At 40.6% G+C, this 17,830-nt stretch overlaps 2 protein-coding genes across 2 annotated transcripts in view; both read right to left on the bottom strand.

Annotated features, from left to right (window-relative positions):
* Positions 1-17,830, bottom strand: part of LOC110069395 (uncharacterized) — a 31,643-nt gene that overhangs the window by 2,999 nt on the left and 10,814 nt on the right. Inside the window, exons 13-28 of the mRNA XM_089287372.1 lie at positions 16,756-17,172; positions 15,554-15,879; positions 14,344-14,494; positions 13,203-13,499; positions 12,398-12,676; positions 11,247-11,393; positions 9,123-9,454; positions 8,746-8,884; positions 7,800-7,986; positions 4,510-4,862; positions 3,649-3,921; positions 2,762-3,073; positions 1,849-2,249; positions 1,108-1,202; positions 568-736; positions 172-241 (exon numbers count right to left, since the gene is read on the bottom strand). Coding sequence (XP_089143498.1) covers positions 172-241; positions 568-736; positions 1,108-1,202; positions 1,849-2,249; positions 2,762-3,073; positions 3,649-3,921; positions 4,510-4,862; positions 7,800-7,986; positions 8,746-8,884; positions 9,123-9,454; positions 11,247-11,393; positions 12,398-12,676; positions 13,203-13,499; positions 14,344-14,494; positions 15,554-15,879; positions 16,756-17,172 — 3,948 coding nt within the window. The remainder of the gene's footprint in view (positions 1-171; positions 242-567; positions 737-1,107; positions 1,203-1,848; positions 2,250-2,761; positions 3,074-3,648; positions 3,922-4,509; positions 4,863-7,799; positions 7,987-8,745; positions 8,885-9,122; positions 9,455-11,246; positions 11,394-12,397; positions 12,677-13,202; positions 13,500-14,343; positions 14,495-15,553; positions 15,880-16,755; positions 17,173-17,830) is intronic.
* On the bottom strand, positions 5,285-7,772 carry LOC149113646 (lactadherin-like). Its single transcript, XM_089287324.1, has 3 exons — positions 7,013-7,772; positions 6,493-6,631; positions 5,285-6,007 (listed from the first exon to the last, which is right to left on the bottom strand). Exons 1-3 carry the CDS (start codon positions 7,319-7,321, stop codon positions 5,781-5,783), a joined length of 675 nt encoding a protein of 224 aa, XP_089143450.1. The 5' UTR covers positions 7,322-7,772; the 3' UTR covers positions 5,285-5,780.

The following is a 17,830-nucleotide window of genomic DNA, read 5'->3' as shown; positions in this document are numbered from 1 at the left end:
GTAACGTAACGCTTTCAAGAGACCTGGTTTATTTGTACGGAAATTTGTTTTTAAAGGTCGTTTTTAAACCTGTAAATTACGAAGTAATAATTTATCAGGTTTCATTCGCAGCCGTTTACTAACGTGATATCATATATCATTCTGATAAGCTAGGTTCTGAAGAAATCTTACCAACGGTAAGTTTGCCGTTCAGAGTTCCAAGTGCAACACGTTTCTCGGGTGAATCAGCTACAACAGCCACCTGCAATAGGTAGTAACATTCCTAATTAGCTAATTCTTTAATTGTAAAGGCCCTTATGAGTGTCGATAAAGATTATTGTTGTTGTTATTGTTGTTATAGAGTTACGTGGCCAGCAGCCATGCAAATTTATTGGGAAAAAAGAAAGTGCCTACAAAAGAAAAGAGTTGAACTCCCACAGGATTGGTTTGGTACACCAAAATGACCACCGTTTCATTGTTTCGGGACGCCAACACATGATGTGGCTGCCGTGACGTCGTGTGAAAACACTGTATAGTCCGTTCTCTAAAAAAGTTTGCAATGATCAGTGACGTCTATATTTACATTACCGTTTTTTTGTCTGTTCCACTTGGTGATCCAATTGTCTGCTTGACAGTGGTGACGGTCAGCAACGAAGCTAGGGCGCCCATGAACACAGAGAAGATTACAAGTCCGACTACAAACCAAACCATGGCAAATATTTTTGCAGGCACCGACTTGGGACAAAGGTCACCGTACCTACAAAAAAATGATAAGCGAAAATCCTTAAAATGTGATGCTTTAGTGTCGTCCTCACTTGCCTTTAGAAGAGTTTTTTAATTCTTTTGAACTTCTTTGGAGGTAACTCTATCGACACCTACACAAGATTTCCGTCTCAAAAAAATGCTTCCATATTCGGTGAATAACTGTTCAACTCATGGACAGAAAGCTAGAAATTCCCTGCAGCACGCCTGAGGTATTTACGCTACTGCAAAATATTTACCGCAAGCGCGACGTATTTCCTTTTACTGCGAGATATTTTGTTCTTGGTGCAAGACATTTTTATTTTGTAGACTTATTTTTACGCTATTCTGGTACCAAGAGTTTAACAGCTTTGTCTATGTATTTACCCTACTGTTGTCATGGAAATAAATGACCACCAAAATCCTTCGCCGACTCCCTTAATAAACTGATGTGGAAATTGTTCAGAGTTTTCCCTGGAATCCTGTTGAAACAAAAAGCATAAATGAAATCTAACTGATTTAGGTAATTAACAAACGTCAAAGTACATTTATAGGCCGCATCACCTAGACATTTTTTAATACTCGGTTCAACAGCTTTAAAATCAGTGAGAAAATTGCAGTGAGAACTCGTTAGAAATTTAACATGGGTCTAAAACTATATAAGTTTTTTCTACAATATTAAAAAAATATATATAATGTCTATTTTTATCAGGTAAACTCTCGCTTGTCGACAAAGCTGGTGATATAAAAAATCGTTTGTGCTATTGACCAGTACAATCCACCGGGTTAATTCATTAGAGCGTGTTTCCAATAAGTGTCGAAGCAATAAAAATGATCGGTCGCAACAAACCTGAACAATGAAATTAACCAATGAGGACACGAAGCAAACACACGTAGTCGGCGCCAAACACGAGAAAGTGCACGTGACCAAGTTGCCTCTGCTTGGTTACGTAGTTGGCGCACGATTTTATGTGGCTTACACAATGTGTAATTCACACTCTAAGATATTAATTTTTGTTTTTGTTGTTTGCGTCCAATCAAAGCAAAAGCAGAGCAATAAAGGATTACCTTCATAACTCAGCTGAAAGCCTACCTAATTACTAGAGATTGAGCAAACATGATACATACCAAAATCCACATGATAATTCCTGCTAACATGGCCATTAAAATGGTAACAACAGGTATGGGCCAAGACTGCAAAACGGAATCACTCGCTGCCTCGGTTAAAATCATACCCAAATCTCCTTTGCGCGTTACCACGACAACTCCAGGAACCTGTATAACCGGTATAAACTTGCTATACGCACTGTGTCCGTATGAAGTCTTTGTCACCGGGAAAACAAACTCATCTGATTGGCTCTCGTTACTGTAGACGAGCTTTGTTTTGTTGTATTCCGCGCACTCACCACAAGTGTCTATTAGAAGGTTTGATATCACTTTTGTCAGCCCGGAAGCGATACTGTCAAGCTCTGAGCCTGGTACGCTGGGTCGCGATGGTACCGTGATATATTCTGCGCATGTGCAGGTCTCTGTTAGTGATGAAAAACAAAAACACGGAGATTTTAGAATGAAGTCAACCAACATTGAAATGAAAACACAGAAACATTTTCACATCAAATTTTGACAATGTCGGGAAATTGAAATGAATAGCGAGACCGAAATAGGACAACTAGCTGAATATCAGAAATAAAATGTGGCATATAACCCATTTTAGAGTGTTTCCTGTTAGATGATTTTTTGCGATTCTTGCAGTATTTTAGCTAGACCTTAAGGTGGCTCTCAGCAGTTTCAGCATTTTTTTAAGGGCTTGTACAATTATAGATCAATACTACCACTGTTTGCCAGTTGAGGCTACAATAACTGCATCCAAAAATGGCCAAAAATTGAGAAACGGGTTACGATCATTTTCTTGACATTATATGTTACCATGATAACAGCATGACCTGTTAAAAAAGCCCTTAATTTTCTCTTTTAAAACTCCGACACAAGTTCAATGAGTCTCATTTTAGAGAGCGTATTGACGACAACATGAGGCACCTACCTCCATACACGGGATCACTAAATTTCCCAGTACCCTCTGCCGTCAGGGCTGCCACTTTGATCTTGTACTGAGCGAAAGGTGAAAGGTCAGTCAAGAGATACTCGGTGTAATTGCTGCCAACAACAATCCTTGTACTCACAGGATTTTCGCTGGGTTTTCCATTCACTTTCACTAATTCGTACACCAGTTCAAATCCGTTTATGTCCCCTTTAACACCAGAGATTGTCTTAAGATCCCATGTGACTTTGATTGATGTCAATGACCTCTTAATGGATGCAGTGATCTGAGGGCCAGTCTCGTTAAGATCCAGGGCTGTTGAGAATAAATAAGCAAAAAAATCATCCAGTTGGAGGTGGAAATGTTTTCCAATTGTAAGCTAGTGATAAAATATGGCTCGACCCCCTGGAAAAGTTTATAAATCATTCACAATGGCTTATCATGTTTGGCCGAAGTTAAGAGATTGCCGTTTCACTCACGGGTGAAATCCTACTTAGACTGTACTGATGTTGACCAATACTTTTATGTGGTACTGTTTATTATACTGTACAAGGTGGTTCTAACTTTTGAATCTGTAGATTAAATCACTCAAATGAAAGCTATTGAGTAGTACTTTCATGTGGTACTATATATTATGCTGTACAAGGTGGTTCTAACTTTTACGTTTGTGGATAAAACTCTATTGTAAGACCACTGAAATGAAAGCTATTGAGCAATACTTTCATGTGGTAATGAAACCCTGGTTCAAATAAAAATGAAAACTATTGATAATTACTTGAATGTGGTCCTGTTTGTTTCTTGATATGTTTTCATAGCAAATTTTCCATTTTTTGCTTTCGATTTGGAAGTAAAAGGGTTATGGTTATATGCGACAAGAAACACTGATATACCTGTTTCTGTCTCTTTTTCTATGGAGAGACATCCCGTGCTGTTTCCCAACCCTGTCACCGTAAAAGCAGCCACTTCGATACAGCCGCTGGAAATCACGGTGGTATTTGTAAAACAAGGTCCAAGAAGGACTGTTGTCTTTGTATCGTTGACAATCACGATATAACCTCGAATCAGACCTTTTGGAAGGTCAGGTATGGGTTTCCACTGGACTGTAACTGATGACGAGCCATTACTGGTTACGGAACACTTTGGAGGCGGAAGTCGCATCTGGGCTAGGAGGAAATCAATGGACGAAACATTTCAGCCATTCGTTATGAAGCTTCGCTAACTGGAAGAAAATTTCTCCTTGATTTAACATAGTCTTCCACACAGGATATCTTAAGCTGAGTCACTGTCTCCCGGTGTACAACTAGATTAAAGAGTTGACGTTCCGTTAGTTAACCATTATGCATGACAGCCCTTAGCTGTGATGTGTAGGGGGGAGAAAGAGGTGGAGGAGCTGGAGTAGGAAAAGGACGGGAAACTGAAGGAGGTGGGGGGGGGGGTGGGGGGTTTCAAGAAACGGATGAGCAAGAGGTGGAGGGGCGTGGAGGAACAGACGAAGGAGGTTGACGAGGAAGAGGAAGAGACTGAGGAAGAAATGGAGGAGGGGAGGACGAGGATGGGGCAGAGGTAAAAAATGCAAAGGCGAAGAAAATATCAACTTCGAGCAAAGTTTGGCCATGGTTGTTCAACATGCCAGGGTTGTTGACGAGTTCCTCCCAGCTTTTGCTACTTTTCAGACAAGACAGTGTCGAGGGTGGCATGGAATCCCATATTTATCTCTCAGACTATAAATTGACGTTTATACCACCACTTACTGTCTTCCTCGGTGTAGACGTAAAAACATTCGCTTAGCTTTCCATTGCCATTCTCTTCTGTGATCACATTAATTCGAACACAAAATTTAAAAGATGCAGTAAGATTTTGAATCTCAACAGCTGTTGTATTTGGACCAACAGTAAAGTTCCTTATAAGCTCGCCCTCCAGTTGTGATATTTCACGTTTCTTTCTGGTCTTTCTGCGTCCTTGCTCTAGAACCAGCACACGGTAACCTAACAGAGTAGCATTACCAGAGTAGGGACTCCACCCGATTACCACTGATGAAGAACTTGTGTTAAGGTTTGTCACGTTGGACGGTGGCTCAAAGTCTGACGAGTATAGAGTAAAAATACTATTGTTATTGACAACGCATGGGTATCGTTTAATGACGACGGTCCTCCATTTTTCACATAGACCTATCTCAAACTTCTCAAACCATAGCCATGAAAAACGTATTTATACCAGAGGAATTAAAACCCTGATCAAAACAATTTAATCCTGGGCTTGTGTTCATTTGATTTTCGAACAGCCAGGTTTATGACATAATTAAAAGACATGATCGTTTTGTTTGCGGATTTCTATCTTATTTCATGGGTCTTATTAGCGAATGCCTGAACCCCGGCACCTGAACCTCGCGCTATCACTCGGCTCACCGTCGGGGCTTTGCTAGTCGACAAGAGATATCCTGATACCGACTAAGTTAACATAAAGCAATGAATTCATATTCAGTCTTTGGCTTATTAGTATCATTCTGTTGGTTCGACAAGGCCAGGACCTCTTTTCTGCTGGCAACTTTCAAATAACCAAGATGGCGGGAAAAAGAATTTAGCCAGCATACATTACATAAATACATCACTTTATTTACCCTCGGATTTCAGAGTAGCTTATGCAGCTAATATCTCCGAGCATTTAACCATCAGATGAGAGATAGACCGCCACACCGGGAACTACGCCCTTCTCTTTTTGATGAGTGTGTGGGTTCTTTTATGTCCCACAGAATTAATTATGAAGAGCTGTGAGACGGGCCTACGGTTTATCGTCCTTATCCGAGAAGTCTAGAAAGTCCAACCATTTGCAGATGTCATTACAAAGGCAGCACTTTCTCCTCAATTATTTTAAAGACCCTGAGTGTTGGTCCGGCCGGAGTTTGAACCCGCGACCTCCCGCACGCTGGTCTGATGCTCTACCACTGAGCTAACCGGTCGGCCGTCGGCATGACAAACCCACTGTGCATCCAGAGAGATAGATAACATTAATTTACTAAGAGAGATCACAAGAGGTTTTGCGACACATGGAAGTTATACTTGCCTTTGCATTTGTGAGAATCACAGGATTTCTCTTCCTGACTTTCACCATCTTTGCACTGAAAAGGAGAGAGACAAGTTCTATTCCTAAATTGTCGGCCTTCGTCACATGACTTGCTGCAAGTGCTCCATTCACCCCATGATGTCCAAGCACTCCCGTTGTTTTCAACTCCGGTGTTACCAGCTCCCTGTCCTGTGGGAAAGAATGAGAAAAAAATAACGGGAATTAGACAAAATGGTGAGTAGTAAATTAAGCAAAAAGTACCGCAAGCTTACCTTGTAAGCGCAAAAAGCAAATAAGCCGAGGTGTTTCTTATCATATTTTGCTGAGGGGTAAAGTGCGGTTCTCACCAGGCATCAGCCCCCCGACACCCCCACCCCCACCCTGCCCCCCCCCCCCCCCCACGCTGCCCTGCAGTTTCCTATCACACGATCACCTAAATGGTTGTGTGGCAACATCTTCTGTTAAGAAATTTCTGAAAGAATGTGAAATACAACAGGATTTTGACCGGTAGTCACAATAGAAAGTTACATTACCTTCACAACTAAACAACTAATCAAGCTGCAGAAACGTCTGACATAGCTCCAAATAATTTCACCACATAAATGCATTACATTTATTTGAGCGAAAATAAAATAAATAGAATGTCGGATTTGTAGAACCTCATCCTACGTTACCTTGACAACCGTACAGCTCCACCCGCATTGATATGTGGCCATTCCAGGCTATTGGTCGAAACCGAAAATAACGTGCTGTGATTGGTGGTTTAAGGTTATGTGACACAACAGTGTCTCGGTCCGTGTTCCCAGCAAAATCCTAAATTGATAGGATGGTTTAAGTACGTGTTTACATAGCCTCATCTAAACACATAGGGCGTTCGGAAAATTCTAGACAGTTATGTAAACCTTAGACGCAGACAAAGGTTCGCATAAGAAGAATTCTGTGAACACCCCAAGTGTGTAGAGGACGCTATGTAAACACGGGAAATACATTTCGGTCAACAACCTAAATTAATAACGTGAAAAATTTCGCCTTCTTAAAAGTCGTCATCAAGGTGTATCAAACTATCTTTCTTTTTTTCAAAGTCTTTCCAACTCAAAACTGCAATGAAAAAAGGTCACTGAAGTTTACTTCTATGGTTCAGAAGAATTGCGAGCACAAGAATATGTGGTTGATTTGATTTGTTAAATATTTTACCTTGATTGCAATCTTTCCATCCTCTCTGTAATCCAGGAAGGTTAATGAATCATTACTGTACTGTAGTCTATACTGGGTTACCCACTGGACGAAATCATGTCTTCCTTGCGTTGCTACACGTGTTACGAAAGAGTCCTGACCAATCAGATCAATCTGCAGCCATTGAGTGGCATCGTTTGTTTTAGCTGCCCATGCCCCTTTTATGTGTTCGTTACCTCGAAAGTATAGTCTGCTATAAATGGCGGCATAGCTTGTACTCCATTCCGTAGAGGCGCTAATTTGCGCGTCAGAGATTGCACCGCTCTCCATACCGAGGGCATTCTGACACACTAATAACAATAACAGACATTGTCATCATCATTATCACCATCATCAACATAATCATCATCATCATCATTATCATCAATCATGATAATAAGGGCATTTGTTAGGAATTCAGTAAAAATCCAGCTTGAATATAACTTAAAGTAGATTGTCGATCTATGCTTTTGAGGCTTTTTGCTGTTCTTGAGGGGACTATATGGGAAAAAAGCTCTCGTCATGACTGTCTTCTTAGTTTTTGACTTGTCTTTTCGAGTACCGCTCTATTACACAAGATTCTGAGCGTAGGATTAACTTGGCCCATAACTGTTTACCACAAAATTCTGTCCAAATATGGTCAGGATGGCGGGAGCGATAATTTGGCTAACACGATAGCCCAGCAATTTGAACAGAGAACAAGCTACATGTAACATAACTTTACTAAAGGACTCACCACTAAGCCGTTTTATGGGCATGGAGGTTATACTTGCCTGGGCATTCGTGAGAATTACAACTTTTCTCTTCCTGACTTGGACCATCAGTACATTCAGAAGGCGAAAGACATGTTCTATTCCTATATTGTCGCCCTTCGTTACATGACTTGCTGCAAGAACTCCATTCACTCCACAATGTCCAGACACTCCCATTGTTTCCATCGTTACCAGAACCCTCCACTGCACAACAAAAGCAACAAACGTTTTTTGTAATTGGGTAGAAACCTGGCTTGTAAATTAAGCGAAAAGTTAGGAATATCGTTAAAGGCCACAAGTAAAGTGCTCTGGGAAACACCTCGTCAATTTGCCTAAGGGTTACAGCGTGGCTAATGCTCCTCGACCTGTAAATCTCCCCTCCCCACCCTCCTCTTCCCTTAGTGACTGACCCCCGAGGTTTCAATTAACAATCGGACGAAAAATGTCCGGGAAAAAAAGCCCAGCCTTGTCAAGCCCCAACCACTTTCGTGCCCAGATTTCAATCAAGGTAAGCAGCTGACAGACTAGTTGGGCATTTTTATGGAAATTACAGATGAAATGTGTTTAACCTTTCTGAGAACATTACGTCAAAACTTTTAAGAAGTTATATCAATTTTTGTCAATAGTATCTTTTGGTTGCATAAGGTCTGAGATCGTGTTAAGGTTGCAGAACACTATATTCCATCAGTGCAAGAGTACAAGTTTACATTTTCCGCCCGAAAGGTATAAATTGAGGTGTTGTTTCTTTAAACTACGCAAATTCGTGTGGTCCAGGGGGAGATATGAAGACAACTTTAGATGTTAGGACATTTTAATCTTATTGAAAACATTGTGGCACCTGAAAGCTTTGTTGTTATTATTCTTCATTGTCAAGTAGTGTTTCAATATTGCTTTTTAGTCGATTTGAGTCAATTCTTTCTTGAGAGGAAGTGCCCCCAATGAAAAGTTCTTAAATTACGTTACCTTGACAGCCATACAGCTCCACTCTCATTGATATATGCTGCTGCCATCTTACTGGTCGGAAACGGATATAACGTGCTGTGATTGGTGGGTTTAAGTCATGTGACACAACAGTGTCTTGGTCTACATTTCCATCGAAAACCTAAATTAAGAACATGGAATATTAGTAAGGAGCCATCATTTTGAATTCACGGGGCAGCTTCAAGTCGTCAACAAGGTATATCAAAAGAATCTTTCTATTTTTCAATGACGAAAGATCGAAATGCCCGTAGATGGATTACTAATTAAGATTTTAAAAGGCTTCTGATTTTTGTTACTATAGTCTGTAGGAGTGATGACTATGAAAAGATGTGGTCGATTTAATTTGTTGAATATTTTACCTTGATTGCAATCTCTGCATCTTCAGTGTAGTCCTGGAAGTTTAATGAATCATTACTGTACTGTAGTGTATACTTGGTCACCCATTGGTCAACACGATCCCTTCCTTGTGTTGCTACACGGGTTACTCTGTGCTTGCCTATCAGGTCGATCTGTAACAATTGATTGTCATCATTTTTGCCAGCTGACCAAGCGCCGGAGTGGCTTTCACTTTCTTGGAGGTGTAGTCTTCCATGATATGCGGCATATTTTTCATTATTATTATGAAAAGAAGACGCAGAAATTTGTGCGTCAGAGATTCCACCACTTTCCATGCCAAGCGCATCCTGACATTCTGAGGGTTTGATGGAATCGATGCAAAGACAACGTTAATTCAATGTTTTCGTAAAAACGTAAGGATCCTGGAATTATAATCCAGTTTTTATGCCGCGCCATAGAAAATACGGCCAATTAGCATAAAGGAAAATACTCGATGGTATTAGACCCAACCTTCCCATTGGATACGAAAATGGGTTGAGGCACGCGGGGATTCAAGGGAAGGGAAGAAGAAAAATAGCAACTGGCAGATTTCGTTTCAATGTGGTGGCTAGAACGAAAGAAAGCCACAAAAATCGGAAAATCTTTCGAACAAAATGTGTATAATCTTCCCTGAGGATATTGTGTCCAAACGTTTTAAGAAATTATATGTATTTTTTCAATAGTATCTTTTGGTTACATGAGATTTGAGATCGTGTTAAGATTGCAGAACACTTGATTCCATGAGTGCTAGATTACAAATTTGCATTTTTCGCCCGAAACATTTTATAAAGTATAACGCTCAGCACATAAGGTCCAGAGTGAGAGAAAAAGGCAATACAGTGGAACCCCACCTTGCGACTACCCCGTTAATACGACCACCTCGTTATTACGGCCACTTTATTCTGGCCCAAAACAAGTTCAGCCAATCATTTTCTTATTTGAAGAACCCCTTTGATACGACCACCCCGTTAATGCGACCAATTTTTCATGGCCCGAAGGTGGTCGTATTGACGGGGTTCCACTGTATCATATGTAGAGACATTTTAATCTTATTCAAAACAAACTGAGGCACCCGAAGCTAGGTTAGTGTCGGTATGGCGAAATCCCAACCAAGAAAGAAGCAATCAGAACGCTCAGATTTACCTCAAGACTACCTTGTCATACAGTAAATCCTCGAAGTAGCGCCCCCACGAATAAGCGCCCCCTTGGAATAAGCGCCCCTCCTCGAATAAGCGCCCCCCTCCCCTCCCCGTATTTTGTAGACGAGTAATGAGATAGCAAGGAATGTATAGTTTTCGTCGTGTAGTATTAGATTTGTACATTGTTTCAGTTTGTGACCACGTGAGTTTCTAATGGTGCCGCGATTTAAACTTTGGGATCAGCGTTTTATGTCGATAAACAGCTTATGTTGTTGTTTACGTCCACATGATGTATTAAAAAAAATGATCATGTCAGAGCACGATTTGGGAAAAATTAAATAAGCGCCCCCCTTCGATTAAGTGCCCCCCTCGAATAAGCTTTCCCCGTCTTCTCCTAAATTTGAAATAAGAGCCCCGGGCGCTAATTCGAGGATTTACGGTATAATAATTTAGTTTATTATCTGGCTGTGCCTCACAAGGACTGGGAACTACCGAATTCACAAATTTGATTGCCAGAAATCGATATTGAAGCGGTCTAGCTTTTCCCATCTAGACCCGTTACATTTTGCGGTGAAAAAGTTGCGAACTAAAATGCAAAAATGTTGACTATTTTCTTCTAACAACATTTATTTATGGTGCCAAAAAGCCCAAAAAGCCTGATAAAAAAAAAAAAGTAAAGAGGACGAGCAAACTTTGGCAGAATTAAGCTCGGCTCATCGCCGTTCGCAAGCAAAATGCCAGCTAGTACAAACCAGTTACATTAAAGGAATCAAATTGTTCTTATTTGCCATATAATAAACATCTTATTAACCGAGCTTAGTCGGTCAGTATGGGAGAATCTTGACCTCGGTCGTGTGTACAGGCCTCACTGCGTTCGGTCTGTTTTCCCATACAGACCTCCTGCTCGGTTAATAAGAGCCAAATCTCACAAAAATATTGTGGCGTAACTCAGTGAAGACGACAAGTCACCTGGGCAACTTTGCATGATGCACTTATCCTTCATTGACTCTTTTCCGACACAGACAGAAACATTCCCATAACACGTCCTTCTTCTGCTCACGACGCCTTGTCCACAGCTCTGGCTGCATTCTCCCCAAGGACCCCAGATACTCCACCCTAATAAGGAAAGGGGAAGTTGAAAAGGAGTAATCATTCAGCGAATTATTCAATCGGTCAATTAATCGATCAATCCGACAATCAATTAATCACTTATCATTCTACTTATGAATGAATAAATCAATTAACCAACCGATCAGTCATTTCATCATTGGATTATCTATTCAATCAATCGAGCAACAATCAAACAATCTTTAATCAGTCGGAACTTTGAGCAATCACCATCAATTTATCAATCAGATTCATTAATTATTTCATCAATTTACGAGCCGATCAGTCATGTAATCACTCGTCTCAGTTTGGAATTCCACGCCACATTTAGTGAAATTACTAATTAAATTTAAATTCCGAAATAAAATAAAGGAACCACTCCTTGATGTGCTACAATGTGAAGATGACTATATTGAAATCTCCCAACTGATACAGAAGTTCTCTAAATTAACATAGTTTTATAATAATAGTATTATTCGTATTATTAAATCGTCACCATCTTATTCTCATCCTCATCATTATCATCTTAATTTAAAAACACACGGAATAATAATAAAGCTTATCAGTACTTTGAAGAGTGTCAAGCCATTGTCAGTGTAAGATGAACTGCAGACTGCGGACCAGGGGTAAATGCAGACTTCAGACTTTTTAACTGAATCGTGTTACCACCTCCATCATTGAGAGTTAACGGTAAACATGCAGGCTAACCAGAATGATATTCAGGCTAATCGGAGTAATATTCAAGCTAATCGGAGTGTAGACTATTGCTTCGTTTAGCCTGAATAACCCTGTTTACGGCACTAATAATGGCAATAATATAATATGTACTTAAAAAGTATGTAGTCTGCAGTCTGCATGTTATTCCCGGTATGCATTATGCTTTTTACCTTCAGTCTGCATTTTACCCTCACACCAGTCCCTGTCTGCAGTCCGCAGTCTGCAGTCTGCAGTCTGCGTTTTACACCGACCGCGCGCGCTATCAAGATACACCATTCCTAAACATCAAATCTTACCATTGAATTCATCAGTGGAGACGAAGAAACAGTCACTTAGATTTCCTACGGCCCCTGTAGCTATCAAACGAATTTGAACGCAGTATTCGGTGAGCACAGCAAGTTCTTTGATAGTTACCGATGTTGTGTTTGGTGCAACAGTGATGTTCTTTTTAACATCGCCTTCCCGTAAAACCAACACCTGGTAACTTAGCAAAGTTGCAGTTCCGGTGTAGGAACTCCACTGTATAACAAACGACACAGGAGTCGAGTCTAGTTTTGTTATGTTTGACGGTGGATCTAGTCCTGGAAGAAGGATTACAAAAAAAATGGTTGAGAAACCACTAAACAAGTTATCTTATCAGTGAACGGCGCTTAATTACAGGTAATTATATGGGGGTGTCCCTAGCAATTCTCTAACTCCGCCATGGCCTGCCCCAAGCCCGGATTGGAAAGAAGGAGGGTTGCGCGTGGGGCTAGCAAACCCACCCTGTTAAAAGCACTCTTGCTACGGTAGCCACGACTGAAAGAGCCACATCAAATGATCAAAGGGAACGACCCGGGAGAGAGCGTATGAAGCGGAACAGCCAATCCCGGAAGGGAACTGCCTTGCAGAGTCTTCTTTTCCCCAAGATCGTTACAAGGATTGAAACATGGAGTGTGAGAACTTTACACGAGACGGGAAAGTCTGCACAGGTGGCTAAGGAGATGGACGAGCACGGAGTCACTGAAAAATCATAAAATCGTTGTGATAGCCAAGTGCCTTGCCCAGGAACACTGATCAGGAGGAACGCAAAAAGCCTGGAAACGAGATTGCATCACATACATAACGTACCATGCTCTTCTAAGGTGCAACCGCTGAAAGGACCGTTTCCGTATTTTGTAAAACCGTTCACTGCGACACAGGCAACATTATCGTGTTCTTTTATTCCAGCAATGATAGCCTTGGAAGAGTCAGCGGCTTGTGAGTAGGCACCCAGCAATGTGTTATCTGTTTTCCAGATCTCCACCGTGTATCCGTCAAGAACATAGCCATGAAAATACACAGGTAGAGGATCCCACGTGACTTCCAGGCCGATAGGGGTTAATGAAAAGAACACGTTTTCGGGCGCGTGGGTGGGCACTGTGAACAAAAAAAATGATAGATAATAAATGAATTTAAATAAAACCAAAAAGTACTTATACCTACTGAAACTACTAACTTATGGTACTTCCAACACACGTAACTAACACGGTGTAGGGCACGGAGTTCCTGGTGTTGTGGTCTGGCCTTTTCTCACGGGTTAGTGCTTCACATGGGGCTAACCTCATTGAGCCTTTCCTTTTGGACAGAATTACCCAAGAAAGATATTTATGTCTATGACGCTTTACTAAGTTACATTCCATTCAAAATGTCACTTACAAAAGATTTTTTTATTTCCTTGTTAAGCAATATTATCTGCTTGTACTTAATCATTTACAAAAACAGGCGTTAGGCTGGAAATTGTTACCAAACTAAGTTATAATATTTGAAAGATTATTATCATAAAATTTTACTTCAGTTTAACTCATCGCATATACTTTAGACTTACACAAGAGTTGTTGTATACTACGAACTGTTCACAAACCGACTAAGAAAACGTGAATTCAGTCAGAGAGAGATAGAAAGATGGAGAGTAAAAGAGGTTTAAGTTACCACTCCTTTCTCATCCGTTTTACCTCTGTGTCTGAGGGATCCTGCAGTCCTGTGTAAACTTACAAATTGACCTAAGTCGCGTGAATGACATTTCTACATAGAAAACACTCCTGTCTCCACGAGTTTTAGTTTGTTTACATGAGAAGGAGACGAGATGCGCGCTATTCATCGGCACACAAAGAACGGCCTGTTTCGTACAAGTGTACTGGTTGTATTCATGCTCGTTCCATAAGTTCCCTCATAGAATAGCATTTCCACAGAAATACCATACCTATACAACAGCAACAGTTACCTCTTTCTAGATCTGATTCTCCATAAATCTCCAGTCTCAGACGGGGCTTATCGTACCATTCCGTGGGTGTCAGCCAGATTAGTATCGCCACCACACCAGGTTGTAAATAGTTCTTCTTTACATGATAATTGTTGTCGTTACCTTCAAATGTCTGAAATAAATTTAACCAAACATTGAAATAATTAGTAGTGCAGCATTGTGAATGACATGTCACTTTCTCTGCTCTAAATAACATGGAAGAACTTAAGAGGACGTAAGTTAAGGTTGAGCGGTAAGCAAGTAAGTGAGTAAGAACTTTATTTAAGTGTCAATGTATTTAGCCCATGTGGGCTAATTGGGGACACTAGGTCTTCACTTTAATGAACTATACAGTTATGTTGAGGCTCTGCCCGAAATAAGTAGTATTTCATGTGGAGGTTGTATAAAATAGTGCGTATTTCACAAACTGAAGTACAGAAAAGGGTACAAAAAAGGTGATTTAATATTTGAACGATAAGCTAACGATAGGTGCGTCTGCTTGAGACATTTTGAAAAGCACGGCTGATTCACTCAAGTATTTTAAGGGATGCAGTTGGTTTTAAATATGCCGTTCTCTATGAAAGGTGTATTAAAGGGTTAGCTTTTCCGTTTTAAAAATCTCATATAAAAGGATAATGGCTTGCGTCTTTAGGAGGAGAAATTTACTTCCAGTGAACGCGAAGGGGAGTCTTGTTGAAAAGAGACCACATGAAGGAACTACGTCACGGTTTACGTATCGTGAAAAATTTAGCCCACATTTTACAAATTCGTCGTTTGTAATCCGTTTAATCTTCAAGTCTCCATCCTTGTTTCTTTATTGTTTATTATGATATAACTCTTTTGATGTTTTTTTTTTTTTGATGTTTTTATATTCTATCTTAGTAAAGGTAATATTGTGCGTGGCTTAAAAACCGCAACTGAGTTCATTAAACCGAGGTTAACAAGAGAGAGACGTGGCTCAAGTTTACTTCTACCCCTACGAGGCTCAATTCAAAACGTTTTGTTAAGTTAGACTGGCCAGCCAGCTCACAAGCACGTCCCAGACAAAAGAGATTATCAAATACCATTGTTGATTATTGAATTTCAATCATTCTAGGTTTCTTAAAAGGTACAAGGAAAATCCACCGGAAAAAGTCTCTCCCCTCCTGCCAGGGCTAAAGCCATTACGCTTTTGTGCTGTTTAGTAACAAACCTTTATGGTTCCATTTTCTTTGTAAAATTCGATGTTGTTATCTTTAACCGCCAGTTCCAGCTGGTAACTCTGAACATACGCTACATCTCCCCTTAAATTACCCTGGGTGCCGATTGCGCAAATAACGTGCGCCGACCTTAGGTCAACTTTTAGGTAAACACCGAGGACAGGCGAAGGAGCACACCACCCCTCTGCCCCACCCAGACGTGCATCACTAGGTGAAGTGTCAAAGTCACTGTTCTCACTGTCTATAGATGAGTCTGGTATGGCTCTGTTTTCCAAGCCAAGAGGTAAATTTGAGCAGCTTTGGTCTGGCCAGTTGTAATCTGCAATGAAATGCGATGATTAAAAGGAGCAGCGTGAAAAACGGAGGTGCATCTTGAAAAAAAATGGCCACCTTGTTCAAGTTTTTTCTTTTGTAATCCGTCTTAAAGGGGCAATCAGTTTTACGATATTGCGAGTAATTGCTTTTATTACTCTTTAATTCAGTAGTTTCATAAGGCAGAGTAACGCCAAAGAAATGATTAAAAAACCCAAACTAAATAAAGGTGGTTTTTCAAGATTTAACCTTCCTCATTGCGTAATCACCTCTGCTTATTTCATTCGGTTTATTATTACTTCTTACTTGTTTGGTGTATTGTTACCTTAGATAACATCTTTAAAGTTTCGTTTCATTTGGAAGTACATCTGAAAAATTTCTTTAATCATCATTGCTTGGCCCGTTTAAGCTATACGTTTCAAGGCATTACAAAAAGGAAGTTTGCGAAATAAATTCAGGAGAGCTCTTATTTCTGTTTATCACGACAAGAATGAATTCAATAAGAAAAACTGCTCAAGTAAAGATTCATTTACTCTTTAGAAAAGGTTGACTTTCAACAGTTATTCAGAGTTAATTATTCGTTTAAGAACAGTAAACGTAAGGTACATATTCGCCCGGTTTTATTAACTCTTTTACGCTGAAAATGAATAAGAGCTGTGCTATACAAAGTCACCCCCGAAAAATAGTCTTACTGACTAACTGACTGACTGTCTGACCGACCGACCGACCGAACGACCGACCGACTGACCGACTGACTGACTGACTGACTGACTGACAGATGACGCACTGGACTGACTGAGTGACTGACCCAGTGACTGACTGACTACCCAGTGACTGACCAACCATACTTAATGTAGAAACTTTGTGCGTTATTTTGACCTACCTTTCCTCTTGCAAACAAAGGAACAGTCTTTCGAACAAGATTCATTTACCCAAAAGGTACTCTGTACATCATAAGAGACACACACATAATTATTTCCATCACTGGGACTCGACGGAATGTCGCGTCTATTTCTCGGAGTGATCACATTCCACTTAGTAAAGTTTACAGAGGCGCCATCACTCCACTGGAGCTGTTTGTTCATTTGAGCCACATCTTTATGAAATCTTAAACCAATCCACACACAACCGTTGCTCTGCTCAGCCAATGATTGTGCGAGTGTATTTTCAGCGTCTCTGTCAATGGTCATCAAATCAGAATTGAGATTGAGACAATGATTTTCCGCGTCTACCCAAGAATTCAGTGTGTTAATGAATCGATAACAATGGCCGCCATAACTGGTCCAGCCGGGTAAACAAACTGCGGAGAAAATACGGGCGATTAGCATTTAGTGACACTGACCAAACCCTTAGCCTACACCATAAAAAGATAAAGCGTATTCTAGTTCTAGAAATCTAAGGAACCAGGTTTGGCGGGATACGGGATGACAGAAATTTTGAAGGCGGGATGCGGGATAAAATACTTCATTGAGAGAGGGATTTGCTCATTTTGACCGACGAGATGCGGGGTATTTTCAAAAACTAAGGCGGGTTGCGGGATTGAAAACAGAAAATACAGAGGTAACGCGGAGAATTGCGACTCTAACAAGGCGGGATCAGGCTAAACATCTTGAGTGGGGCAGCCCGGTGAGAATGAGGCAAAAGTAGCGACGGAACGCGGGATACGGGACGGAAAAAGCTGATGTTAGACCCTCTCATTGATGCTGGCGTTTGACTAAAAAGCCCTGATATCTGCACGTTCTCGGAAACCTGGCTCTCAAACAGAACTCAAGCTATCTCCACTTTCTTAGGCGTAAAGTAACTACGAGAATTTCTTCTTCTCCTGGACAATATGCTGCTGTGACGATCTGCCGTGACATTTACTCACGATTTCTAACAATTTGTTGAAAGCCACTAATTTTCTGCGTGGAGAGGGTCTCTGAGAGTGAAGTTTGTTGGTAAAAACACATCATGATGAA

The sequence above is a fragment of the Orbicella faveolata genome, unplaced genomic scaffold (genome assembly GCF_042242905.1).
Source record: "Orbicella faveolata isolate gen_17 unplaced genomic scaffold, um_ofav_v1 contig_14, whole genome shotgun sequence".
NCBI classification, from domain to species: Eukaryota; Metazoa; Cnidaria; class Anthozoa; order Scleractinia; family Merulinidae; genus Orbicella; species Orbicella faveolata.
The sequence above is the reverse complement of the archived record's forward strand: the minus strand, read 5'-3'. Positions and strand labels throughout refer to the sequence as shown.

Bases quoted from the DNA above. Each gene is read 5' to 3' on its own strand.
- LOC149113646 (XM_089287324.1), bottom strand. From the start codon at position 7,321: ATGGAGAGCGGTGCAATCTCTGACGCGCAAATTAGCGCCTCTACGGAA. The intron at 6,632-7,012 runs GTAAAATATTTA...CTATCAATTTAG, and splicing joins ATGGAAAGATTGCAATCAAG to GATTTTGCTGGGAACACGGA. The intron at 6,008-6,492 runs GTAACGTAGGAT...TCTTTCCCACAG, and splicing joins GGAGCTGTACGGTTGTCAAG to GACAGGGAGCTGGTAACACC.